Source organism: Neofelis nebulosa, chromosome 2 (genome assembly GCF_028018385.1).
Source record: "Neofelis nebulosa isolate mNeoNeb1 chromosome 2, mNeoNeb1.pri, whole genome shotgun sequence".
NCBI lineage: Eukaryota > Metazoa > Chordata > Mammalia > Carnivora > Felidae > Neofelis > Neofelis nebulosa.
Genome location: NC_080783.1, coordinates 35,434,724 through 35,462,291, shown reverse-complemented (window position 1 = coordinate 35,462,291; position 27,568 = coordinate 35,434,724). Strand labels below are relative to the sequence as shown.

The following is a 27,568-nucleotide window of genomic DNA, read 5'->3' as shown; positions in this document are numbered from 1 at the left end:
GGGAGTGGAAGGAAAAGCAGTCACTACTTGAAAGGCTGCAGAGGAAGCAGTCTCTAGGAACAGACAAGTTTCAGTTAAAAAGAAAAAGAAAAAGAAAGAAAACAGGATGAGAGAAATGAAGGGAGCATTTAAAAAGGGAACTCTAAGAAGCTCAGTGGAAATGTTTAAGAGGAATGAGAAGAGTCGGGAATTGGTTCAGACTAGTGGACACACTAGCAGTATGGGCATGGGAACCCAATTGGCAGTGGACAACTTGAGAGGCTGAGACTCCTGGAGTGTTAAGGTAAACAGGGATCTGAGCCAGGATGAGAACAGTCCTCATGGTCTATTAGTACAAGGTTCAAGCCAAAGCCCAGATATTTAGCTCAACAGCATTGAGGTGACCCCACCCTCTGGCTCTTCCCCACTGTATGGTATAATGAATGGAGGGGAAGATCTTATAAGGAAGCCAAGCATCAGGAAAGCCCTTAGCTGACTATTCTCTCTACCACCTCTCCAAGAAGTAAGGATAATCCCAGCTCTGATGCAACGAAGCTTAAGGGGAAGGAAAAGAGAAAGCACCATATAAATCAAAGCCTGAGTCACAGGCCTGATCAAACTCAAGACTACTCTTCTCTTCCGGCTCTCCCTGGTATGGGAAAGATAGGGACTTCTCATGGTTGAGGAGGAGCAAATAACTTCACGTATATTCTTTGGAAAAAGATTCCCAAACCATAAACAATTTCCTCCTTCCAACCTTGGACAAGGTTATAGGAAGGAGAATGAGGGGGTCTGGTTGCTCCTTTATTTATTTAACCTCAATGGATTGCAGTGTTTTTCTTTTTATGTGATTTGCTTTTTATTTTCTTAATGTTTGTTTATTTTTGAGAGAGAGAGAGACAGAGCGAAAGCAGGGGAGGGGCAAAGAGAGACAGAGACACAGAATCCGAAGCAGGCTCCAGGCTATGAGAATTCTTCATCACTATTTTAGCAAAAGAGTAGACTTTTCTTGGTCATGGTTATCTTAGATCAGTTATAGGCTTGTCAAAAGCTCTCCTTTTCTCCCATGTATTCTTTCCAGACTGTGCTTTATCTTTGTGCAAGTTTGCAGTAGGACCAAGGGACACAATTTGCTAAAGTTTGGTGTTTATTTTTCTATTTATGGATAATTTGAAGTTTGGGTGTTCTCTTTTAGTTTTACAGATAGCATGAGTTTCATGTAGTTTTATTTGTTCTTTTTATTGTACTGTATTATGTTTTTGGAGAAGGAATTGGGAAATTCAGATTTATGCAGCTATGGCTGCTATTATCTTGGCTTCTCAAAAATTCTACATTAGTATTATTTTGATGGAATGCACTTTTCCACGAGGCATTTTAAAAAGAAAAACACTGCAGGGGCACCTGGGTGGTTCAGTCGGTTAAGTTTAAGTGTTCGACTTTGGCTCTGTCCCAAAAAATAAATAAATAAATAAATAAATAAATAAATAAATAAATAAAAAGCGTTGAAAAAAAAAAAAGATGTAAATCTGTGTACTGAAAGGACCCATCAGTGCATGGGAAATTTAACCAGAATTATCAATTTCAAGACATAAGCAAGTGGGGTGCCTCAGTGGCTCAGTTGGTTGAGCATCCAACTCTCTTGGTTTTGGCTCAGGTCATGATCCCAGAGTCGTGGGGTTGTGTTGGGCTCCACACTGAGCATGGAGCCTGCTTAAGATTCTGTCTCTCTCTCTCTCTGTCTCTCTCTCTCTCTGTCTTTCTCTCTCTCCCCCCCCCACCCCTCTCCCCCACCTCTGTGCTCTCTCTCTCTCTCAAATAAAAAGAAATTATATATATATATGTATGGGTGTATATATATATGTGTGTGTGTGTATATATTATATGGGTGGCTCAGTCGGTTAAGCGTCCAACTTCAGCTCAGGTCAAGATCTCGTGGTTTGTGAGTTTGAGCCCCACATCAGGCTCTGTGCCTGACAGCTCGAGGCCTGGAGCCTGCTTCGGATTCTGTGTCTCCCTCTCTCTCTGCCCCCCCCCCCACTCTGTCTCTCTCTCCTTCAAAAATAAATAAACATTAAAAAATTAAAATATATATATATATACATATATATATATATATATATGTATATATATATATATATATGTAAGTAAAACCATTGGATTTCAAAGATAAGTACCCAAGCCTTCAAGCAACAAAAGATCAAGAAATTACAAGAATGAGAGAATTAAACTGGCTCAAAAACACACACATTGAAGGCAACAACAGAACAGCACTTTTTTAAAACTCAAGGAAAAGAAGTGTGAATAAAAAATATTCAGTCAACTTGTTTTTCAAGTAGTAAAGCAAGAGGAAATGAATTTTCAACTGGAAAAATTCAGGGAATTTTGTATACATGAGCCCCTCTTGAAGAATCTGGGAAAAGATGTTTTCCATCCAACCAAGTGGCAAATTTCATCAAAAGGGTTGATGATGATCATTTACCATATTTAATTGTAGATCTAAAATTACACAAAGGTGAGAACAAAACTCAAAGAATAATGTGTAATAGGGTCTAACAAAGTAGAAATAATGTAAATAAAATGGGAGACACTAGAGAGATAAAAGAAAGTAGAATAAGTTCATTGATTGTGAATAAGCAATAAATAGGGGTCAAGGGTAATATTAAAATTGGTGAGTCAGGTGATAAATGATTAAACAAGAAAGAACTAAGGGCTTTAGAAAAGTTATGAATACAAAGATAACCACCAGAATAATACTATAAACTTTCCTAAATACAAAAGGAAATTTTAAAAATTAAAAGCAAAGAGGGGCTCCTGGGTGGCTCAGTCGGTTAAGCGTCCAACTTCGGATCAGGTCATGATCTCACAGTCCGTGAGTTCAAGCCCCATGTCAGGCTCTGTGCTGACAGCTCAGAGCCTGGAGCCTGTTTCAGATTCTGTGTCTCCCTCTCTCTCTGACCCTCCCCCATTCATGCTCTGTCTCTCTCTGTCTCAAAAATAAATAAACGTTAAAAAAATTTTTTCTAATAAAAATAAAAATAAATTAAAAGCAAAGAAAATGCATCATATACGGAAAGAAACCTAACAATTACAACAATGTTAATATTACTTTATATAAAATAATTTTAACATAAAATGATAGTAGAACTAAGCATATGTCATATTAATCAATATGAATAAGTTTATGTATTAAAAAACAAAGATTTTCCAGGAGACTATAGATGCTGGAGAGGATGCAGAGAAACGGGAACCCTCTTGCACTGTTGGTGGGAATGCAAATTGGTGCAGCCGCTCTGGAAAGCAGTGTGGAGGTTCCTCAGAAAATTAAAAATAGACCTACCCTATGACCCAGCAATAGCACTGCTAGGAATTTATCCAAGGGATACAGGAGTACTGATGCATAGGGGCACTTGTACCCCAATGTTGATAGCAGCACTCTCAACAATAGCCAAATTATGGAAAGAGCCTAAATGTCCATCAACTGATGAATGGATAAAGAAATTGTGGTTTATATACACAATGGAGTACTACGTGGCAATGAGAAAGAATGAAATATGGCCCTCTGTAGCAACGTGGATGGAACTGGAGAGTGTTTTGCTAAGTGAAATAAGCCATACAGAGAAAGACAGATACCATATGGTTTCACTCTTATGTGGATCCTGAGAAACTTAACAGAAACCCATGGGGGAGGGGAAGGAAAAAAAAAAAGAGGTTAGAGTGGGAGAGAGCCAAAGCATAAGAGACTCTTAAAAACTGAGAATAAAGTGAGGGTTGACAGGGGGTGGGAGGGAGTGGAGGGTGGGTGATGGGTATTGAGGAGGGCACCTTTTGGGATGAGCACTGGGTGTTGTATGGAAACCAATTTGACAATAAATTTCATATATTGAAAAAAAAATAAAAAACAAAAATTTTCAATTTGATTCACAAAAAAAGCAGATGAAAATAAGAAACATGTCTAAATCAAAATGATTCAGAAAGTATAAAACTAAAGGAATAGGTAGAGGTTTACTAGGTAAGTGGAAACAATAAGAAAGTGGAAGTTGTGATCCTGATATCAAAGTAGAATTTAAGTCAAAATACATTAAATAAGACAAAGAAGGACATGTTTTAATGTCACATTCACAATGAATATATAACAGTTATGCATCCTATTCACCAAACAACTCAGCAATACATTTATAAAGCAAAAATCATGGAGCACGCAAAGAAACATTGACAGAAATACACTAATTGTAGAAAACTTAAATACACCACTTCTAGTACATATGAAGTAAACAAAAAATAAGTAAGGAAAATAGATATGTAAATAGCATAAGCAATAAAGTAGATCTTATGGATGTATTTATTCTATACCCTGAAAATAGAGAATACAATAGTAACAAAGAAGATAAAATATTTCAGAATAAAGTTATCAAGAAATGTGCAAACTTCATACAAGAAAAACTTTAAAACACCCCTGAAAGATACAAAAATGGGCTTGAAAAAACTGAAAGACATTCCATAATGTCATAAAGATAACTAGTTTTCTCTAAGTTAATTTATAAATTTAACAAATACCAGCAAAATTACCAACAGGATTTGTATGGAGCTAGTTAAGTTGATATTAAAATTTGCTTGGAAAAATAAACATGCAAAAATAGCCTGGAAAACACTGAAAAAGAAAAGTTTATGAGAGGAGAGTGGCGTATATTAAAATATACTATAAGTCTGGTTTTTTATCTTTTCATGGTACTGGTGCATGAATTGACAAATAGACCAGTAGAATAAAATAGAAATTACAGAAATAGATCCAAATACATATGGAAATTTAATGTGATAAATGTGTTATCTCAAATCACTTGGGAAAAGGTGGACATTTTAACAAATACTGGTGGGATAATTGGTTTGCTATTTGGAGAAAGATAAAATTAAAAGCCAGTCTCATGGGGCACCTGGGTGGCTCAGTCAGTTAAACATCCGACTTCAGCTCAGGTCATGATTGAGCCCTGGAGCCCTGCATCCGGCTCTGTGCAGACAGCTCAGAGCATGGAGCCTGCTTCAGATTCTGTGTCTCCCCTCTCTCTGCCCCTCCCGTGCTCATGCTCTGTCTCTCTCTGTCTCTCAATAATAAAGAAACGTTAAAAAAAAAAAAAAAAAAAAGCAAGTCTCACACTATAAGAATAAACTCCAAAAGCACCAGGGATATAAATGTCAAAGATGAAGTCATATAAGTACTAGAAGAAATAATGTATGGTTTTCTCTACAACCTGTATGTAGGAAAAGACTTCCTAATTACAACTAAAAATTCAGATGCAATAAAAAATAAAATTGATAGATTTGACTGTGTTTAAACATTTTTTTGAACAAAAAATAGAGAAATTCCTAACTGTGAGATGATTTACATGCACACACCATTTTTCACATATTTCTCAAAAATATGAAAAGATACCCAAACTCACTTATACGTGAAATGAAAGTTAAATCTACCCTGATGGTATACCACCAACAGTGTGAACATTCTAAGCACAAAGTTAGTGATTGCAGTATTGTACTTGCAAAATATCAGAAAAAAAATTAAATGTCTATACATAGGAGAGTGTGTGGATGGATCCATAGGATGGAGTACTATGAAGTTATAGAAAAGAATGAGGTCATTTTCTATGAACTAATGTAGAGTGATTTCTAGAAAATTTTGTTAAGCAAAGAAGATGAAATGTAAGATTTTTTACAGTATGTCACTTTTTGTGTAAAAATAGGAAATGAGAAAACCTACATGTATCTAATCATTTGTACAAATAAAAGCATAGGAATCATAAACAAACAAAAAACTATTAAGATTAGTTATCTATAATCGGCTTGATAATAGCCACCAAAATTATCCAAGTGCTAATCCCTGGAAACTGTGAATGTTACCTTATGTGGAAAAACTGTCTTTGTAGATGTTATTAAATTAAATACCTTCAGATGGAGAGATTATCTGGGATTTTCAGGGTGGGTCCTACATGTAATCATAAGTATCTTTGTAAGATACTTATCTCTTACAAAGAGGCAGGCAGAAGGAGATTGGACTACAGGTAGAACAGAAGGCTGTGTGATGGAAACAGAGGAAAGCAGAGTCACAAGAGGTGATGCTACTGGGTTTTGAACAAAGGAAAAAGGTCCCCAGAGTGGAGGAATGTAAGGAATGCAGCCCTGGAGGATGAAAAAGGCAAGGAAAAATTCTCCCTGGAGCTTCAGAGGGAGCACACCCTTGCTGACATACTCAGGTTAGCCCCATAAGGCTTGACTCAGAATTCTCGCCTCTGGAACTATCAGAAAATCAATTTCTGTTGTTTTAAACTACGAAATTTCTGGTGATTTGTTACAGCAGCCATAAGAAACTAATGCAGGCTGCAAGGAAGTAGGAGTGAGAAAGGGATAGAAGAAAGGAAGAGTGATATTTTTGAATACATGTATTCATAAAGTTCTGACTTCTAAAACTAGTTAATGTTTCACCTACTAAAATGCGTATATGAGTATAAACATGCACGCATCTAAAGATAGGGGAAAAAACTAAAACTATATACAAATAGACATAAGTAAACCTAACCATAATTCAAATGAATAACGTAGTCACCTTGAATAGAGGGGAGAAAATTAATGAATCCAAGAAACTTTAGGTCACAGAATTTGCATAACCTTAAGGAAGAGATTAAAAAAAAAAGAATGGTAAACAAATAGTCAACTCTAGTTAGTCAAATTTTCACAGAATTATGGGTCAGAAAGTTACTTTCTGTGTATTCTAAGACTGACAAAAAAGTAAATATATTGTAGGTAATAGGAACCAGATTTCTCACTGTCTCAGTATTTACTGTCTCAGATTTTCCATTGAAAAGGAAAATAGTAGAAGGAACCCCATTATTTTTATTGGAATTGGAAGTATCAGTGTGAATGCATGGTTTTTAAGACAGATAAGACGATGGATACAAACAAATGGTAAATATAGAAATATGGATGTTTGTATACATGTATGTATGGATATATAAAGATACATAGATTTTCAAGCTCTGTCCCCTAAGAGAGCCTGGAACTAATGACACCCCAGTAGCAATGGTCCCACCAAGTGCCCAAGTTTTGGTTTCTAAACCCATTCTGCCATTCTTTAGTAAAAGGAACCAAAACTTCTTGGTGAAATTGCTGATTGAGTAATTCCCAGGGCTGGGACTGAGAAACTACAAAATGAGCCGGAAATATCCTGCTATTCCAGAAAGTTGTTCAATGAGTGATGGGGACTACCAAAGGGACACAGGAATCATCTTTAAGGGGCTGTTACTTGCCAAATGTGGGACAATTTGCTCATCAAAATTTATTATGACAATAATAGATTATAATCTATTGAATAAAGTAAGAATTCATGAGTCGATACTGATAGATACTGACAGATGGTGAGAGATACTGATAGATGAGTCCATACTGATAGATAGGGGTGAGAAGAAAGCTCTTGCCAACCAATAAATGTAAAAAAAAAAATGATAAAATTAGAAAAAAATCACCATTTGACAACTATCATAGAAATAATTGATTTAGGAAAGATACATCAATAGATGTTAAAAACTAATGACTGGAAATTTTGATTAGAAGAATAATTACACACAACATATCTCCTCACAAGATTCTTATTAATCATAAAAAGAAATTATAATCATAAGTTATAATTCTTATTAATTATAAAGGGATTTTACAGTGGAGAAACCTGGCAGACATCACCTTAATCACGTGATCAAAGTTGAAATCACCAGTTAACAGTACAAACCAACATTATGTGCTCCTGATGGGTATATACTGAGAAGACTTCAACATTACTTCTACCCAAAATGAAAATCTGAATTTAATCCTGAGGAAATTTCAGACAATCCAAATAGAGGGACATTGTAATTTAGTGTGCCTCTACTCTTTAAAAAATGTCAAGATCATGAAAAACCAAAAAAAAAGCTTTGTAACTTTTCCAGATTAAAGGAGTCTGTAGAGTCTGTCAAAATAAAAAGTATTATAATTAATATATAAATAAATTTATTTCAAAATAAAAAGTAAAAAAATATAAATACAATTCCATGTTGGGGGCTAAGTAGAGTTTATATGAGCTGTCTATAAATTATTCTAGCAAGACCAGAAGTCTTTCTGCAACCTGCTCTCTCTCTCTCTCTCTCTCTCTCTCTCTCTCTCTCTCTCTCTATATATATATATATATATATGATAGATAGATATAGATATATAGATATAGATAGATATGGCTATATATATAATGCATAGCCTTGATTATGTCCCTTTTCTGCTCAAAAACTCACCTGTGTCCTCATTGCCAAATAATTACACCATCCCTCCATTTCTACCTAGTCCTTTATATTTACATTGTATTTGAACTGAACTATTTATCAGATAATTTACTCACTTTTACATTTTATTCCCTTTATCTTGCCCTTCTCTCAACATAAAATGCCCCTTTCCATACATTGAAATTCTCATCTGGTAAAACCCTACACATTCTTCACAGCCCCTTTATTGGTTTCCTGAGGCTATTGCAATAGTTTCCCATGAACTGGGTGGCTTAGAACAGAAATTTATTCTCTGACAATTCTGGTGGCCAGAAACCCGCAATGCAAGTGTTAGCATGGCTGCTCTCCCTCTGAAGTCTCTAGGAGGAATTTGATCCTCACCTTTTCCAGCTTCTGGTGACTGTTGATGTTCCTGAATGTGTGACTGCATCCCTCTCTTTTTTTTTTTTTTTTTAATTTTTTAAATGTTTATTTATTTTTGAGAGACAGGGCATGAGCGGGGGAGGGGCGGAGAGAGAGGGAGACACAGAATCCAAAGCAGGCTGTCAGCACAGAGCTGGACGCAGGGCACGAACCCACCAACGGTGAGATCATAACCTGAGCTGAAGTCAGACACCCTACCAACTGAGCCACCCAGGCACCCCTCCAACCTTCTCTTGTGAGTCTATATGTCAAATTTCTCTCAGCCTCTCTCTCATGAGAACACTTGTGATGACATTTAGAGCCCACCTGGATAATCCAGGATAATTTCCTCATCTCAAAAGCTTTAGCATAATTAAACCTTCAAAGACTCTTTTTTTCAAATTAAGGTAATATCCATGATTTTGCCATATGAAGTAATTTTCACAAGTTCCAGGGATTAGGAAGTCAATATCCCTTTTCAGCCTACCACAACACCTAGGTCACATGAACTGTCCTCTATGCTGGCCTCCTGAATCTACAACCAAACAGGAATCACTCTCTCTGCTACTGTTGTGGCAATCAGCATGCTACAATGATAAGTCAGATGTACTGGTCTCTAAAATTCTCTGACAGCATGAACGTTCCATTAGTGTAACCTCATAGAACCCATTAGCTATTTTTCCTTTTTTCTAAATAATTTCTACCACTTTCTGTATAATTCATTACTTACAAAAATGGCAAATATGATCTTAAGAAAACCATGTATGTGATCTAAATAAAATTAAGATGATGGAGGGGCGCCTGGGTGGCGCAGTCGGTTAAGCGTCCGACTTCAGCCAGGTCACGATCTCGCGGTCAGTGAGTTGGAGCCCCGCGTCAGACTCTGGGCTGATGGCTCGGAGCCTGGAGCCTGTTTCCGATTCTGTCTCCCTCTCTCTCTGCCCCTCCCCCGTTCATGCTCTGTCTCTCTCTGTCCCAAAAATAAATAAAACACGTTGAAAAAAAAAAATTTAAAAAAAAAATTAAGATGATGGAGAAGATACATGATATTTTGTGAGTGAAAAAAATTACTAGTCCGTTTACTGAGAAAAGTACTTCATATTTGCATTTAGGGTGAACATAGCAAAGTTTTCTACAACCAACTATTATGATAAATATTTAGCTACTTACTGATGCCTGCCTTGGCTGAATAAAATTTGATTTGCTGAGCATATTTTGGGGGGGCTTATTTATGTTAATTGTCTAAATTTTCACTCTGGGAGGAATCTGCAATTGTATTTATCTTTTCCCTCTTAAATTCTGTAGTGCTTCAGTCAGTTTGAAACCAGTACTTTTTATTTTTCTTTTTATGACTAACTGTATCTTAAGAGGCCCTACCTTTGTGTGTGGGTTGATATAACAGTGGGGAGTTTTAGGTACAAACTATTTCCTTTCATTCTGTTAGAGAAACTATAGGAGAAAAAATTTTTTAAATGTTGAGATGGTTTTTTTCCAAAAGAAGCAAATGTGTTTTTTTTTTTTAATGTTTATTTATTTTGAGAGAGAGAGCTGGAGAGGGGCAGAGAGAGGGAAAAAGAGAATCCCAAGCAGGTTCTGCCCTCTCAGCATGGAGTTCAATGTGAGGCTCAATCCCACGACCATGAGATCATGACCTAAGCTGAAATCAAGAGTCGGATCCTTAACTGACTAAGCCACCCAGGCACCCCAAGGAAGCAAATGTTTTAAATAAAATGAAAGCTCATAGTCCTACATTTGTATGAATTTGAAAGTTTACCGAGCACTTTTGTGTTCAAACTCACCTATGTCTACAACATCTGGGATTTAACCTCTTCTTCCTGCCTCAGAGGAAGAGGTAACCCTTCAGCCTATGGCTTAGCTCTTCTTCCAACCTCTGGATCCACATAAGTCTGCTCCACCCCTAGCCACCTAAGTCATTCACTCTCCCTCTCTACCAGCTCCCCCCTCCAGCCTATAAAAAAACTACAGATCCTCCTTCCACCCTGGATTCCCCTTCTGCTTTTGTCACTTCTGTTTTTATCCACAAAGAATTGTCTGCCCTCATCTTCACTGGGAAATGAATGACTTCTTGACTGTTAACCCCCAGGGTCGTTCTTGCTCACATCTTCCTGTGGTATAAGGCAAGGTTGCCTGTCCCGTCTTTGAAATGAGCTCTTCCCTTGGCCTGCATGAAGCTTTTGTCTCCTCCTGCCCTTCACTGCTTCCCTGGATACCCTTTCATCTTTCCTCCATGTTGGTGATCACCAGGATTCTGCCTTCCACCCTCCTTGTGCTTCTACATACCCTCCGCCCGTAATTTAATCACCTCCAGCAATTCCTATTACTGTCCATTGCTGACTCCCAAATCCAGATATCTCTTTTGAGTTCCATATTTTATATCTGTGTGCCTGCTGGACATTTCTACCTTAGATATCCTGAAGGGACTTCAAACAGCTGAATTCATTATTGTCCATGACTGCTATTCTTTTGCATTTGTAGTGAGGAGTAGAACAAAAAATGGGTATGTTGAGGAAGGGTACAGATGGAGGTCTCTTGGGACCCACTCCAGCAGCCAGGGGAATGTCCATGTGGAGAGAACTCTGGAGTTTTGGGCTTCAGGGCCCTGCACTGTTGGATGGTGCATGTTAATGTAAATCTGTTAGTGAAGCTAGTGATTATGACAGCTGACTTTTCAAGCCCTCCCCAAGCCTCCAGTGTGTATGGTTTGGATTTTATCACAGGAAATCTTGAGTAAAGAAATGCTTGAACCTCTTTGGAAAATCCTGTGGAGGCACAGGCTAGAGATTGGGAAGTAGACTCAACCCCTGTCTCAGTACAGCCCAGCGTGTGGATTAGGGTAGAGGTGATGAAAGAGTCCTCTGGCTGGAGGTCATCCAGCCAGACAGCCAGTTAGACCAAGACCCCTGATTATTTTATCCCTCCCCTAGAGAAGCCTCCCTGCCACACATACATAAACTTAGGTCAGAGATAAGATTGCTTAGTTCCCCTGTTACATATTCCCTGCCCTTGCCGAAACCAGAGAGACCATGTTGAATCATCTTAAATCTCTACTTATAATGTATGGGAATGGATTGTTTGCTTGTCTGCCTTATCCCTTAAGGAAACAGGATTTGCCTCATCCATTTTCACCTCTAGCATAATGCCAAATGCAAAAAGGACTAAAAATAAATAAACTGAAGAAAAAGAGAAAGCTGGCAAGCAGGTAACATAAGTAAATTTACATGATGAATGTCATGCCTTGAAACTGAAATGACAGTGGCCAGCCATTTCTTCCACTATCTCAAAATGGCCCCGGCCAGACTGCCTGTGTTCACATTCTAGCTGTATCACATACTAAACTTTGCAGAATTTACTTACATTTTTTTGTGCCTCAGTTTTCTCAACCATAAAAAGGAAATAATAGTACCTACCACATAGGATCACTGTGAGAATTGAAAAGGCATATAAAGGGCTTGACACAGTGCCTAGGACATGGAAAATGCTAGATACATGTTATCTGCTGCTGTTATGATTATTACCTATTCCTAACCTGGCACAGCAGGAAGTCTTTTCATTGAAGAAAATAGAAATAATTATTATAATACAGTAGTATAAAATGCTGAAAAGAACCTTTATCATTCTTTTGGCTGCCCAGCTCAAAAGCCCTTCCTGAGACTAAATGGGAGGTAGAGGTGGCCTCTTACTAAGAAGCTAAAAAAGCCAGACCCCGGCTGAATGTTCAGGACTCCCTTCCAGCTAGACTTTGTAGCTTATGATCCAGGTTTTACCAGTGAGACACACTCAATGCAGGCCTACCAACAGGAGCTAGTGGCACCAGGCAGCAGGGATGGGGGACCTATATTAGGGTCATGCCCACTTTCTCTAAAGGTGGCAGTGGTGGAGGTCCCAGTGGTAGCATGTAGGGCCGCTGCTGGCTATGTAAGATCAACAGTATCCTCACAAGCTGTGCTGGTAGCATGACCGTGCTGGGTCTTTGTTGCCAAGACCCTCTTGTTCCTGTTTTCAAGTCCACTTCTCTATCCTCTCGAGAAGTGCTTTAAACCACCCAATGCCCTTTTCTGCTTCTGTCAGCCTGGGTTAGTTTTTCTTGGTGCAATTCAACCTGCCAGATTGATATACATTATGCATTCAGATGGTTTAATAAAATGTAAGTACACCATTTCTATTTTGTTTTATTGGTTTATTGATTTGCAGTATGTGTCTTCTACTCAGCTCCTAGACAGGGACTGTTTTTCTTAGGTGATTGGTGAGGGGGGGTGGGTCAGGGCAATCAAATTTTAATTGACTGGAATCTACCCTTAGGTAAAAAAAAAATCAGGCAATTAATGGGTGTGGGAATAAAGGAAAATGGAGGGAGAGGAGCAAAACCAGTACCTTGTGCAGGTATGATAAGAGTATCATAATAGGACCAAGAGCTCATTTAATTTAACTGGTTTATTTTACAGATAAGGAGCCTACAACAAAGAACACATAGCTAATGTGTGTTCAAGGTACAACTAACTGTCTCTTCACACTCCTAGTTCAGGGTTTCTGCCTCTATCCATTCTACCAAGAGGCAAATGACCTAAAAGCAGGCTGAAATCAAGGTAAATTCAGTTCAATTAATTATACCTTTTAAGTTTATGATTGTGAATGAAAAGAATTTACATTTTCAAGAGATTTTTACAATTTACAAAGCATTGGTTTGTTAAATTCTTTCAACTGCCCAAAATAAGTTAATTATCACTTTTTTAAAAAAAATAGGTTTTGGTATTCACGTCTTGAAAAAGTTTTGAACATCTCTTTTACCTCTGACTACTCTCCCTTTTCTATTTGTTTTGGTTTTGAAGTAGTAGCTACAAAATAAGACAAGAAAAAATCAATGTAAGTGTATTTAGTTTTTTAAAATATTAATGTATTTGAACAAAATGATCTGCTGATTGGAACCATCATAAAAATATATTGGATGTTGTTATTAACCTCCATATTACAAATGAAGAAACAGAAGCTTAAAGAGATTATGTGGCTTGGCCAAGATTAAATAGGCACTAAATGGCAGAGCCATGTCATGGTTCATTTAAAAATCATGTAACATATATTGAGCATTTAATGTGTCAGGCTGGGTAAACAAGATACTGTGCTAGTTAATCCGTAGATAAACCAGAAATTTCTAAAACCAGTATATTACATACTGAACCACTTATATTGAAGTTTTTACTGAACTATAAACTGTAATTTTAGCAGATGGCCAATCAATAAATACTCTTCTACTTATACAAGATTCATGTAGCCAGATCTCTTTGGACACCAATCTTTAAAGATATTAAACTAAAAGATCTAACTCAGAATCATGTTTGACATAATTCTTCTAGATTTTCTAAGGTAAAGTGGAAATCTGTGATTCTCAAATGTCCCCAAATGGACAAAAAAATGACAGGAATATGAAGTTGACTGCATCACTCTATAACCAATTATTAAAATCTAGATTTAGTAAGCTATTTTCAGTTTCTGTCTAATGACATACAAAGAGGATATTTTATTCTCTGTATAGTTTTCCCAGGTTTTTCTATAGATTATAAAGTCACTCGTGAAAGGAAAACTAACTGACTTGGAACACAAAGTGAATAATATATGTTTTAATGTAGTTGGGTGTAACGGAAAATGCCATTCTTGTATATTTAGTTGAATCAAACCATTTGTTTAAGACCTAAATGTTCAAAGAAATTTCATTGCCACTTTTCCTTCAGCAAGTTGAAAGAAAAATAGGGAGTGCTTTTAAGTGAAAAACTAAATAAAGGTCCTGGCATCATAATGCAAAGATGACTGTTACGCCTTTTAGACCTCTAATAAAGGCATTTTTGTTAAAGGAACGTTTCCTTTTCGGTCAATGCATCAAAAGACAGAACAGCCACCCGCCACCACCACCACCCCCAGCCCCGCCCATGGTCCAAGCTGCCACTTTCACCTTCGTTCAATAGCCCCTGCCTTGCCTGGAAACGCCCCCTCTGGCCCTCAGCTCGAGGTACCGCCCCTTCACCTCCCACTTCCTGGTAACCGCGCTCCTTTGCGCGGCCTCCTGGGGATCTGATTGGCTGATGTGGCAGCCGCTAACGGCTGCGGAGTTTAAACCAGAGCCGTAGCCGCTGGCGCTGAGCTTCTCAGGCTGGGTGGTCGTCGCCCCCATGTCGAAAGGGCGGTAAGTCAAGGACCTCGGCGCGGCCGCCCTTTGCTTGGGGAGATCCGTGCCTTTCCCAGCCGAAACTCTCAGCACTGCTCTCTTGAGTCTTCCGTCAAGGGAGCCGTGCGCGGCCCGTGGTCCCGCCCACCCTCCGCCCTCTGGTATCGCGAACTGAGGCCGCGCTCTCGGGCTCGTTGGGGAACTCTCCGGTTTGGATCTGAGTGGCTACATCTTGTCTCTTTGATTTTGTGCCCGGCTGGGTGAGAGGTACGAGCGGCCAGTTAGAAGGTCAGCTCCTTGAAGGAAGAAATTTCAGTCTTTGTGACTGCACTACTCCTGCTTTTTAGAGTATTATCTAGGTCATTGTGAACCTTCAGTAAATACCTGCTGGGTGAGCGTTGGAGACTGCTTACCCAGGTTCTTAAATGATCCCTCTCCTTTGGAGTGATCATTTGGAAGGAGGGCTGGCTGAAGGCGAAGGGGTGATGGAATACTGGGAAAAACTTAGAACTTGAACTGCGTCTTGATTTACAGGTAGGACTTCGGTAAGGAATAGGGACTATGATTTTTCTAGATGAAGAATCCAATTCAGAACTGGATGTGGAATTTAATATTTCTGATATAGAGTTAGCCGAGATGATGGCCAGACAGGAGCTACAGAATAATAATAAATAGGTCGTATTAGTGAGTGCTATGTGCCAAGTCCTGTACTAGGCACTGTACATACATCGGCTCATTTAGTCCCTACAATTAGATGCACTTACTATTACTTTATAAGCCTGAAAGTTGAAACTTAGAGACATTAAAATAACATAGCTATGAAATGTTAGAACTGAGACTCCCAACACAGTCCCAACCGTATTTAAAATACCTCAATCTCTGTACCATAAGTCATCCTTGAATGAATGGTACTCCAGTGGCCTGGCCTTGGTTCCTAAAGTGTTACCTGGTGAGGTTGTTAATGTGGAGGGTGACAGGGCAGTGTTAAAAGGAAGACTCTGGGGGCGCCTGGGTGGCGCAGTCGGTTAAGCGTCCGACTTCGGCCAGGTCACGATCTCGCGGTCCGTGAGTTCGAGCCCCGCGTCAGGCTCTGGTCAGGCTCTGGGCTGATGGCTCCGAGCCTGGAGCCTGTTTCCAATTCTGTGTCTCCCTCTCTCTCTGCCCCTCCCCCGTTCATGCTCTGTCTCTCTCTGTCCCAAAAATAAATTAAAAAAAAAAATTTAAAAAAAAAAAAAAAAAAAAGGAAGACTCTGATTTCTGGCATGAGCATTTGGGTGGGTGATTGATAGTGCCACTTATTAAGTTAGGGAACCAGGGACCAACTTATTGGGGAGGACACTTCAGCGATGGTTTCCTAATTAGTAAAATGAGATTTAATCTTCCTGACTGGATTTTTCTGGAGATGGACTAGATACCTATGCCAGTGTCTCTTCACAGGTGTAAGATGCAACCATTTATCTGTGGAATTTCTGTATGTGCCTGTGTTCTATCTATGCAATAGATAGTGATCTTTGATTTTACCTTTTTTCTTTTTTGACAAAATTTTTAGAATACTTTAAACTTCTTTCCCATTGCAGAAAATTCTTCTAAAACCATATTCCCATTATTAACTTGACATCACCCAACATCTGCCCAACACTTTCAAAAGAGACTCATTCCAGCATTGGTCAGTTTTAGTATTTGACACTTCTTCCATTTATCCATAGTTGTTTCTTCAGCAAATGTTTAACCAGTAGCTGCTATGTTCCAGGCACTCTTTTGGCTCTAAGGGTACAGCAGCAAACAAACTTGACAAAAATCCGTGCCCTCATGGAACAGATTTTAGTAGAAGACAGTAAATTAAATAAGGAAATTATGTGGTCTTATATTAGACACTGATAAGTTAATGGAGAAAATATATAATAGGATAGTGAAATGGGGTCAGGTGAGTAATTTTAAATATTTGGTCTGGAAAGGCTAAGAAAGTGACATATTAGTAAAGACTTGAAGAAAGAGAGTAAACCCCATGATTATTTGGAGGAAGAGTTGACACAAAGAAGAAAAAAAAAAAACGGGAATATAAAGATTCTGCAGTGGGAGTATGCCACGGTAGCCAATGGCTGGAGCTTAGTGAGTGAAGGAAGAGTGATGAAGAGGTCAGAGAGGTACTGGATGGGGAATTGGGGGGGGGGGGAGTGTTAAACTGTGTAGTACTTTACAGGCCATTGCAAGGATTATGACTCTACTCCAGTGATATGGGAACCACTGGAGGGTTTTTAACGGAGGAGTGACATGAATTAAGTGTAAAGGGATGATTTTGGTTACTAGGTTGAGAATAGATAGTAGGAAGGAAGGTGGAAACAAGAACACCATTTAGGTAGTTACAGCAATAATGTACATGAGAGAGAATGGCCACTTGGATCAGAGTGATAGCAATAGGTGGCCCATGTGAACATGTTGTGAAGGTCAGGCCAGCATGACTGATGATCGAGTGGATGTGGGATGTGAGAGAAAGATGTTTCTGAGCTGAGCAGGTGGAGATGGAGTTTCCATTAAATGAGATGGAGGAGACACAGTGGAGCAGGTTTAGGTGTATTGAGTTTAGGACATGTTAAATTTGAACTGCAGACGTGCTTGGGTGGCTCAGCCAGCTAAGCTTCTGACTCTTAGTTTCTGCTTAGGTCATGATCTCACAGTTGGTGAGTTCAAGCCCTGCATCACTCTGTACTGATGGTGCAGAGCCTGCTTGAGATTCTCTCTCTCTGTCTCTCTCTCTCTCTCTCTCTCTGTCTCTGTCTCTCTCTCCCCCTCTCTCTGTCCTTCCTGCATCTCTCTCTCTCTCTCTCAGAATAAATAAACTTAAGATTTTGTTTTTTGAGATACATATTAGACATCCAAGTTGGAGATGAGGAGTAGGCAGTTGGATAAATAAGTCTGGAATTGATCAGGGATATAAATTTGCAAGCCATTGGCATTTAGATTTAAAAGCCAGAACACTAGATGATACTCTCACAGTAGTTTATGTACATAGAAAAGAGATGTGACCCAAGGATTGAGATTTGGGGCACTCCAATGGTAAGAGGTTAGGGAGATGAAGAATAACAGAAGAGACTTAGAAGAAGTGGTCAGTGAGAAGGGAAAAACCAAGGAGAATGTTTTTTAGAAGATTGCTAAAGAAAGTATTGCAGAGAGAATGACCTGATATTAAATACTCTGATTAAAAAAAAAAATACTGTGATTAAAATTAGATCAATTGAGAACTGTATCTTGACTACTGTATCTGATTTAGCAATGCTGCAATTTAGTGACTTCAATTATCAATTTCCATACGGTAGTGATGAGAGCAACAACCTGAGTGGAGTAGATCAAGAGGGAATGGCAGGGGATGAACTGAAGACTGCAAGTATAGACAACTCTTTTAAAGGAACTTGCAATAGGGGCGCCTGGGTGGCTCAGTCAGTTGAGCGTCCGACTTTGGCTCAGGTCATGATCTCACGGTCTGTGAGTTCGTGCCTTGCGTCGGGCTCTGTGCTGACAGCTCAGAGCCTGGAGCCTGTTTCAGATTCTGTGTCTCCCTCTCTCTCTGCCCCTCCCCCACTCATGCTCTGTCTCTCTCTCACTCTGTCATAAATAAACATAAAAAAAAGAAATTAAGGGAACTTGTGATAAAGAGAAACAGAACTAGGGTAATAACATTCCAGCATCAAGAGATCACTTGTATCTTTTTAAATGTTCCATGTTTATGCATTTACACTTGCCATCCCTTCTTCTGGAATACCCTTTCTAATCTTGATACCTAACAAATTCTTTGTTTTTTTTTTTTTTTTTTTTTTTTTTTTTCAACATTTTTTATTTATTTTTGGGACAGAGAGAGACAGAGCATGAACGGGGGAGGGCAGAGAGAGAGGGAGACACAGAATCAGAAACAGGCTCCAGGCTCTGAGCCATCAGCCCAGAGCCCGACGCGGGGCTCGAACTCACGGACCGCGAGATCGTGACCTGGCTGAAGTCGGACGCTTAACCGACTGCGCCACCCAGGCGCCCAATTCTTTGTTTTTAAGACTTATTTGTTCATTGAACAAATATTTGTTGTGTTCATGTTATTTTCCAGGCCCTGTTACACGGGCCACGGAATATATCAGTGAATAAAACAGAAAAATCTATGACCTTCTGGAACTTAAATTCTAGTTGGGGAAAACAGGAAGTAAGTAAATTCTGTAGAATATTAGATAGTGCTTTAAATGCTATGGAAAAAAATAGAAAAGGGTAAGAATGATCAGACATGCCAAGAGAAGGAGCTACAGTTTTGAATGGCCTCAGTGAGAAGGTGACACTTGAGCAAAGACTTGGAGGAGAGTGAATGAGCCTTTTATATATCTGGAGGAAGAGCTTTCTCAGTAGAAAGAATGACCAGTACAATGGACTTGAGGCTGAAGGATGCCTACCATCTGCCAGGAGCAATTAGAGCTTGGTAGCCAGTGTGGCCTGGAAGGAATGGACTAGTGAACAGAAGAAAGTTCAAATTGGAGAAATGGAAAGAAGAGCAGATGTTGAAGGGACTTCTTGACCATTGAAGGACTTCAGCTTTTATTCTGAGAGAAATGGGACCATCAGGGAGTTTTTTAGATTGTCTAGACTAAAAAATGCACTGTAGTGAGAGCAGCAGTGGGAATAGGGGGATAAGAGGTTGTTGCAATAATTCAAGTAAGATGAGTCCGTGCCTTGATCTGGGCTGATAGTAGTGGAAGTGCTGAGAAGTGGTCAGGTTCCTAATGTACTGTGAAGGTTGATTGGGATAGGAGAGAGAATTTTGGCCAGAGCAACTAGAAGGATGGTGTTGCTATTAACTGAAATAGAGAAGGCTCTGACTGAAGCAGGTATGAGCAGGTTAAGTTTGATATGCCCTGTTATAATTGTTTAAGCAGAATTGTGAATCCAGGGAGGTTCAGGAAAGAGATCCAAACTGAGATCATAAAGTTTAGAGTTCTTGGCATTTTCTAGGTGGTATTTTAGCCATGACTATCAAATCACCAAAGGAGTGAGTATAGATACCCAGAGGAGATCCAAGGAGAAAATCTGTTACAAGTTTGGAACATTTGTAAAAGAGAAAAGAAACAGCTAATTAAGTAGAGGAAAAAACCCAGAAGTTTGGTGTGCTGGCAGCCAAGGAAAGATAATTTTCGAGGAGGAAAGAGAAATAACCATATCAAATGCTGCTGCTGGATCAAGTTAGATGAGGACTGAAAATTGACCATTAGATTTAGCAGTGTGATGGTACTTCAAGATTAGCACTTTTGGTGTAGTCATAGTGAAAGTCTGAGTGACATAGGTTTAGGAAAGAATTGGAAACTGAGTACAGACAGTTCTTTCAAGGAGTTTTGCTATAAAGAGCTTCAGAAAAATGGAGGAGTAGTCTGAGGACAAAGTGGGAACAAGGGAAGGTTTTTTAAGATGAAGGAAATAGCAGTATGTTTGTATGTTGATGAGAATGATCCAGTGGAAAAAAATGACAATGAAGAGGAGAGAATTATGGAGTTATGTCTTTGAGGAGGCAGGATAGCATGAAGTCCAATGCATGGATCCTTATCTAAGCAAAGCAGGACTGACCTTAGAAGATAGATGGTTCATCCATCATAGTGGAGAGAAGACAAGGGCACAGATACAGATGATAATGGGTAGGTAATTGTAATGAGAGTTTTGACAGAGTTCTCTACAGGTTGCTTCAGTGTTCTCAGAGTAATAGTGAGCCAGGATATGAAATTAGCAGCCAATAAAGAGTGACCCAGAGGTTGGCTATACCATCAGGATGTAAAGGGTTATAGAGTCTGATGACATTATATTCAAGGCGGGGGATTTTTAGGGAGGAGAGAGAGCAAATGGTCTGCAAGCATGAATGTAGTGCATCCTTTAGGAGGTGAAAGGGAGAAAATGGCCACCTCCTGACGGGGAGGGGAATCTGCATCTTCCTGGGAGCAGCTGGTTCAAGAAGATGAAGGGACCATTTAGAGGAGGGACTGAAGTTAGAGGTTTTGATAGTGATGGATTGTGAGTTCCAGAGACCTTCACAAGGTAGGGCAGGGGTGAGATATGAAGACTCTTCATTTTCTGTGGCTGTTGTAACAAATGACCACAAACCAGGTGACTTTAAACAGCAGAAATTTGTTTTCTCACAGTTCTGGAGGCCAAAAGTCCAAACTCAGTGTTGCTGAGCTGAAATTCTGGTGTTTGCAGGGCTGTAGTCCCCCGGAGGCTCCAGGGGAGAATCTGTTCCTTGCCTGTTTCAGCTTCTGGTGGCTGCCAGCAATCCTTGGCTTCTGGCCGGATCACTCAATCTCTTCCTCTCTCCTGTATGGACACCAATGAGGCCATTTGGAGGCCTAACTAGGTATAATCCAGAATAACCTCCCTATCACAAGATCCTCAACTTAATCACGTCTATAAAAACCCTTTTTCCACATAAGGCTTAGAATGTAAGGATTAAGACCCGATATCTTTGGGAGACCATTTTTTAGCCTACCACAGAGCTACAGGAGGATTAGGATGAGGGAGATAGGAAGATGACAGTGACCTGGGAGTCCAGAGATTCTGTGATTGACATAAAGAGCATAGTGAGATTAGTCCTGTGGATTTAAGTCAGGTAGTGGTGGAAAGGTTGAGTATTGGAAGTTAGGCAAGTGCAGGTAATGGGGTTTCTTCTTGATCTCTGAAGATAGAGACAAAGAAGCTTGGGGAGGGAATGGGAGCTTTGAAAGGTTAGTCTTGTCTAAGTACATAGCTCAACGTCAACTGTCCCTTCTCAGTAAAACCTTTTCTGATCATTTTCCTCTGCCCAGGCAGAGTTAATTACTTTTATGCATTGTATATTATATCATTTATTCTTGTCATAGTATAATGTGATTATCTTCTTTCTACTTTTAGACTTTAAGGTCTAATAGACCATAACTGTAATGGACAAATAGACACACTCAAGATATCCTGCCTAGTCCTCCAAACTAGCTAGCATGCCTCCTCTCCCATAAGATTAGGTATATCTGTTCTGTGCATTCTCTAAGGTTACACTTCTTACATTGTCAAAATAGGATCTGTACCTACGGTGGACTCTACATTCCATGACTGACATGCCTATACAACCGTATCCTGTTTTCTGTCTGCTGTGCCTAACCTAGCTCCTGGTATGTAGACATAATAATATAGATTTGAATGAAAAAATAGTCATTTACCTTTTTTGGATACCACTTTAAACCACTCCTGGCTACTTGCATACTTTCAGATTTTATACAAAGCGTTTTGTAAATTCTTTTTTTTTTTTTTTTTAATGTTTACTTATTTTTGAGAGAGAGACACACAGAGTGTGAGTGGGAGAAGGTCAAAGAGAGAGGGAGACACAGAATCCAAAGCAGGCTCCAGGCTCTGAGCTGTTAGCACAGAGCCTGATACGGGGCTCAAAGTCACGAAGAGTGAGATCAGACCTGAAACAAAGTTGGATGCTTAACTGACTGAGCCACCCAGGCACCCCTGTAAATACTTACACACAAACAAATTATACCATATAAGTCATGATTATTACCTTCTGGAATGTATCAGATACCCTTTTTTCTTTTATTAATCATTGCTCTGATTTCTTTCTTTCTTGTTTTTACTTCAGTGATGGAGAACCCAGTGATGGAAACTAGCTCACTTTTTACCTCAGGAATTAAGAGACATGTGAAAGACAGAATTTCAAAGACTGGGAAGTTGAATGTTTCTCTTGCTTCAAAAATCAAAACAAAAATACTAAGTAAGTGCTATTGGTTTTAAAGTATGCTCACGTTTTTACTTTCCCTTGGAGAATTGATACAGTATTTGGCACTTCATTTTATCAAGTATAGAAAATGACTAAAATGACAATTTTTGTTAAGCGATACTTTTTGTCCATTCAATCCTTTCTGTCTCCTTCAACTCTTATTAGTTTAACGGATATGATGATTTACCCTCAGTGGTGACAGCAGAATTTTCAGCAGTGAGGCCGGGGTAGCCTAAGGCAGCTACCTCCTACACTGCAAAGAAAATACCAATGTGACATTTCAGGAAAAGAGCTAAAAAACAAGTGACAGATTGTTCTAGTATGCTGTAGCAATTGGATGATGGGTAATCTAGAATGATTGGCCCAGGTAGAGTGTCGTCATGGGTGATTTTATATAGCCAAAGCTCATGATGGTATTGAACATTTTGGAGGTAGGTTTCATGGATTCTGGAACTAAGAGGTCAGAAGGGAAAAAAAAAAAAGTGGGAAAAACTGCCAATATAAATTTCCATTACTTCTGAAACTTATCTCAGTGTTTCCTATCCATCTCAGCAGGAGTAGAGAAGGTTTCCTGTAGATATAACATGTTTGAAGGGTAATTGTGTGTGCCCTCTGAAATAGCTGAACCTCCTGAGTATCTTTAAATCTTAATGTTGCTCCTACCCAGGTCTCTAGAATCATGTGGTATATTAGACCACCTTGTGTAGTGGCTGTTTGCTATTCTCTTTGGCAGGACCATTGCTCACTCACTATTATGAAGGAACATCCGGAGTTTGAGGAGTGCGACAGGAAAATATTATCCTTTAGCTCTGGAAGTCTTAAACTGGTTCTAGTCTGTTTTCGTTCTAGTCTGTTTTCTGTGTCAAAGGTGGCTGTGTGAAACTACTTTCTTTATGCAAAAGATAAAGTACTTTTTTGGACCCTTTTTTTGATGCCCAAACAATGTTTGAATATTTAAAATATGTTATTACTTTTATAAACTTATTTTATAGATACTAAACTTCCATTCAGTGGGATATGTTGTTGAATAGTAGCATTTAAATCTAAATTATGAAAATGTAAGTATGGTTTATGTGTACTAAGGGAACACACTATATTTAAGGTGAGCTTTACCAAGGAATTCACGATTAAATTTCTCTAACAACACAGAAGCATTTCTGATTTAAATTATATTTACATAGTGCTTGTAAAGAGAAGGCATCGAGTTTAGATTGCAGTAAATGCCAAGAAATAAGAATTGGATATTTAGGGTAGCAATAGAAAATCCCACAGGGTTCAGATGGTCTGTCCAACTTTACACTCATTATGGTCCCTTTCACTCAAAATTTTGAAAAATGGGCTTTGGAAGCATTAACTGATGTGTTCCATTCTGGAGCCACAGAAACTGGCTTTAAGATTTTAATGGCTACCCTAATACCTATGGGATATCTCCAGTTAGAGCTTTGGAATCAGCTTCTCCATTCTACCTCCTAGTCAAAGTAGGAAGGAAGGTAGGGCAGCAAGTATCAAGATTTAGTTTTTATGACTGGTCTAATTATCTAGGATCCTGCATCTGTCCTAGACATCCTTTATCCCTAACTCTATTTACAACATTCTGCATTCCTTACAGTTCGTTTGTTCTTCATCTTCTGTCTGGCTTTTATTTCTGGTCTGTATACATTTTTTTTTTTAATATTGTCATTCTGTTGTTTTCCAGCCTTTAGTTAAGACTTATAAGTGAAATATATGTTGCCTAAAATAGTTTTATAAGGATATGAAAACAAGATATAAGTTCAATATTAACTTAAAAATTTTTTTTACAGATAATTCTTCCATTTTCAAAATTTCTTTAAAGCACAACAACAGGGCATTAGCTCAAGCTCTTAGTAGAGAAAAAGAAAATTCTCGAAGGGTTACAACTGAAAAAACGCTATTGCAAAAAGAAGTGGAGAAACTGAATTTTGAGAATGCATTTCTTCGCCTAAAACTAAATAATTTGGTATGAATACTATATTGTGTTTGAATTCTAAATTATAACTAAAATCTTAACTGTGTTATTAAAGAAGCTCTAAAAGTGTTTTTCAAATGTCTAATTATTGTAAAAAATTATTGAAAGAATATGCCATGTTAGTGGACAAACTTAATGGGTAATAAAATAGGTGTCTTTAACTCTACATTCTAAATGTCACTTACAGCCCTGCAAACCAGTATAATACCTTGATCATTATTTGGTTGTTTATCATTAGCAAAACTTGGTGCATTACAACGATGGGCATAATTCCTCCAATGAAAAGAGGGGAGTTCCCAGAGTGTTTGTATTCTCTTTAATCCCAGCATTTCACTGGCTACACACCAAATAGAATGAAGATTGTAGTCGTTGTTTTCCCTTCCAATTTCCAACTCTGTCCACAGACAGGTCAGTAAGAGCCAATGGTTAGCTAGGCTGCAATTTATAGATCTAACACCAAAATGAGCAGAAGTTAATTTAAAATGGAAAAATTGATCTACTATTCATGAGTGTTCAATTCCTTGATAAACTATGTTAACTTGCTGTAGGATGTATTATTACTGTGAGAAGAAAGAGAAATGTTCGTAGGAAAATTTATTATTGAGAACTCAGAAGCATTCAAGGGGTGTGTGTGTGTGTTTGAACTATAGCATGTAGTACCTTTTTATTTCAGTGTGATCTCAGTTATTTTCTAAGTCTTCTCAACTGATGACATCCATACATGTATGGTATAATAAACTCCAAATCTTAATTGATTAAAAGTGTCTTTATTTTAACACAGAATAAGAAACTTATAGAAATAGAAGCACTCATGAACAATAACTTGATAACTGCAATTGAAATGAGCACTCTTTCTGAGGTAAGTAGAGTTTATATGTAAGTAGTGTAATTTTTTAAGCATTACTAAGGATAATTAAGATTAAGTAGCATTAAACTAACTTAAACTTTGTGCAAAGAAATGATAACACCAATTTTAACTGGCTAACAGCACATTACCATATGGCATAATTGGTTTATTGAAATTTTTACATAAAAATTAGGTTTTGATTAGAAGTAACATAGGATTAGACAGCTCAGTGGAATATAATGGCCCCTGAACAACTAAAACACAGCTAAAAAAGACATTGATAGAAAAGTAGTATTTCAAATTAGAAAAGGATTTGTGTTATTAAAAAAAAAAAGATGGGGAGGGGAAGGGAAAAAAAAAAAAAAGAGGTTAGAGTGGGAGAGAGCCAAAGCATGAGAGACTGTTAAAAACTGAGAACAAACTGAGGGTTGATGGGGGGTGGGAGGGAGGGCAGGGTGGGTGATGGGTATTGAGGAGGGCACCTTTTGGGATGAGCACTGGGTGTTGTATGGAAACCAATTTGACAGTAAATTTCATATATTAAAAAATTAAAAATAAATAAATAAATAAATAAAAAATAAAAAATAAAATAAAATATTTAAAAAAATTAAAAAAAAAAAAAAAAGATGGGTACAATTGAACAACTATTTTGGGGGAAAAAAATAGAGGCAGATCCTACTATATACCATTCTCTAAAATAAATTCTAGATGGATTTAAATGTAAAAAAGGAAATCATATAAAATAAGAAATACAAATATATTCATTTTAAATAGGAGAGGCCTTTCTATACCTAGAAATAAAGCAAGTAGAAGGCATAAAGGAAACTATTGGTGGATTTTCTCAAAGAACATTCTTAGAAGGCTAAAAATCATAAAAATAAAAAGCCAATGGCAGACTGGGAAAATTAAACATATAGCAGATAAAGCATTAATATTGATAGTTAAATACCTCTTGTAATCTATCACGAAAATATAATCAGTAGTAAAATTAGGAAGGGAGGAAAGCCAAATATTAGTGAAGTTAACTCAATTATCTAAATAGGAAACATAATTGTTGTAAAGTAGTATCTAATGAGAAGGCAAAATATACATAATAAATAAACTGAAGAAAGGTTAGTGAAGTCCCAATTGTAGGTGAATTTCTTGATAGTAATGGAGTTTAGTGCTTTATAGGGCAGCTTTTAAATGGAATTGCCGGGGCGCCTGGGTGGCTCAGTCGGTTGAGTGTCTGATTTCGGCTCAGGTCACGATCTTGCAGCTCTGTGGGTTCGGGCCCCATATTGGGCTCTGTGCTGATGGCTTGGAGCCTGCTTTGGATTCTGTGTCTCCCTCTCTCTCTGTTCCTAACCCACTTGCATTCTGTCTCTGTCTCTCTCAAAAATAAATAAACGTTAAAATTTAAAATAAAATAAATAAAATAAAATAAATGGAATTGCCTATATTTAGCTCCCAGCTCTGTTAACTTCCTGGTCCTGTGACTTTGGCATTTAATTCTGAATCTTAGTGTCCTCTTGTGCCTAGTGTGGCTAATGGTAGTACATCTATGAAGAATTAGTGTGAGAGTTAAATGTGGCTAGCATGTGTCCTCACAATAGGAAGAATGCAATAAATGTTAGCTGTCATTACTTTTTTATTATTGTGTGTGCATCTTCCTGTGTTTTCTAATTTTCTGCAAATCTCTCCTTTTAAAAACTTAGTCATTTATAAGGCTTTTAAATACATAGTCTTTCTGGTAAGAAAATAGGAACTCTTTCAACTTTTGTGATCAGTGGTTAGCTCCTTTGTCAGAAGCTTTATAAAAGCTAGCCAAAGAATGTGTACTTTTATCTCCTAACTTCATCCACATTTGGATACAGAAAAGATTTGCGTACATGTCCCAGTGAAATAATGTTCACAGGAGATGTAGCTCTTAGCATTATAAATTTGGTACCTAGTACAACCAGTGAACAGAGGTATACCTTATACATTTAGTATCCTCTAAGGAGAAGAGATGCTTGCTTTTCACTGGGTGGGTGGGTGGGTAGGCAGAGTCAGGGAGGGGGCTCTGTTTTGCTGATCAGCTTGCAGGGCTGAATCAAGTTGCCTTGAATAAATTACTAAGATCAGAATCAGATATAGCAGTGGGGAG

The 27,568-nt window shown here is 38.3% G+C and overlaps 1 protein-coding gene across 7 annotated transcripts in view; it reads left to right on the top strand.

The window, feature by feature from the left end:
• Positions 1 to 27,568, top strand: part of SGO2 (shugoshin 2) — a 68,628-nt gene that overhangs the window by 6,863 nt on the left and 34,197 nt on the right. Inside the window, exons 1-5 of one of the 7 annotated variants that reach the window (XM_058709816.1) lie at positions 14,763 to 14,862; positions 21,903 to 21,995; positions 22,469 to 22,600; positions 24,409 to 24,584; positions 25,375 to 25,452. In XM_058709816.1, the coding sequence (XP_058565799.1) occupies positions 22,471 to 22,600; positions 24,409 to 24,584; positions 25,375 to 25,452 (384 nt within the window). In that variant the 5' untranslated portion in view covers positions 14,763 to 14,862; positions 21,903 to 21,995; positions 22,469 to 22,470. Of the gene's footprint in view, positions 1 to 14,735; positions 14,863 to 14,888; positions 15,390 to 21,061; positions 21,209 to 21,902; positions 21,996 to 22,468; positions 22,601 to 24,408; positions 24,585 to 25,374; positions 25,453 to 27,568 lie in introns of those variants that run through there. The other 6 variants (XM_058709826.1, XM_058709811.1, XM_058709810.1 and 3 more) reach the window with 6 other exon arrangements.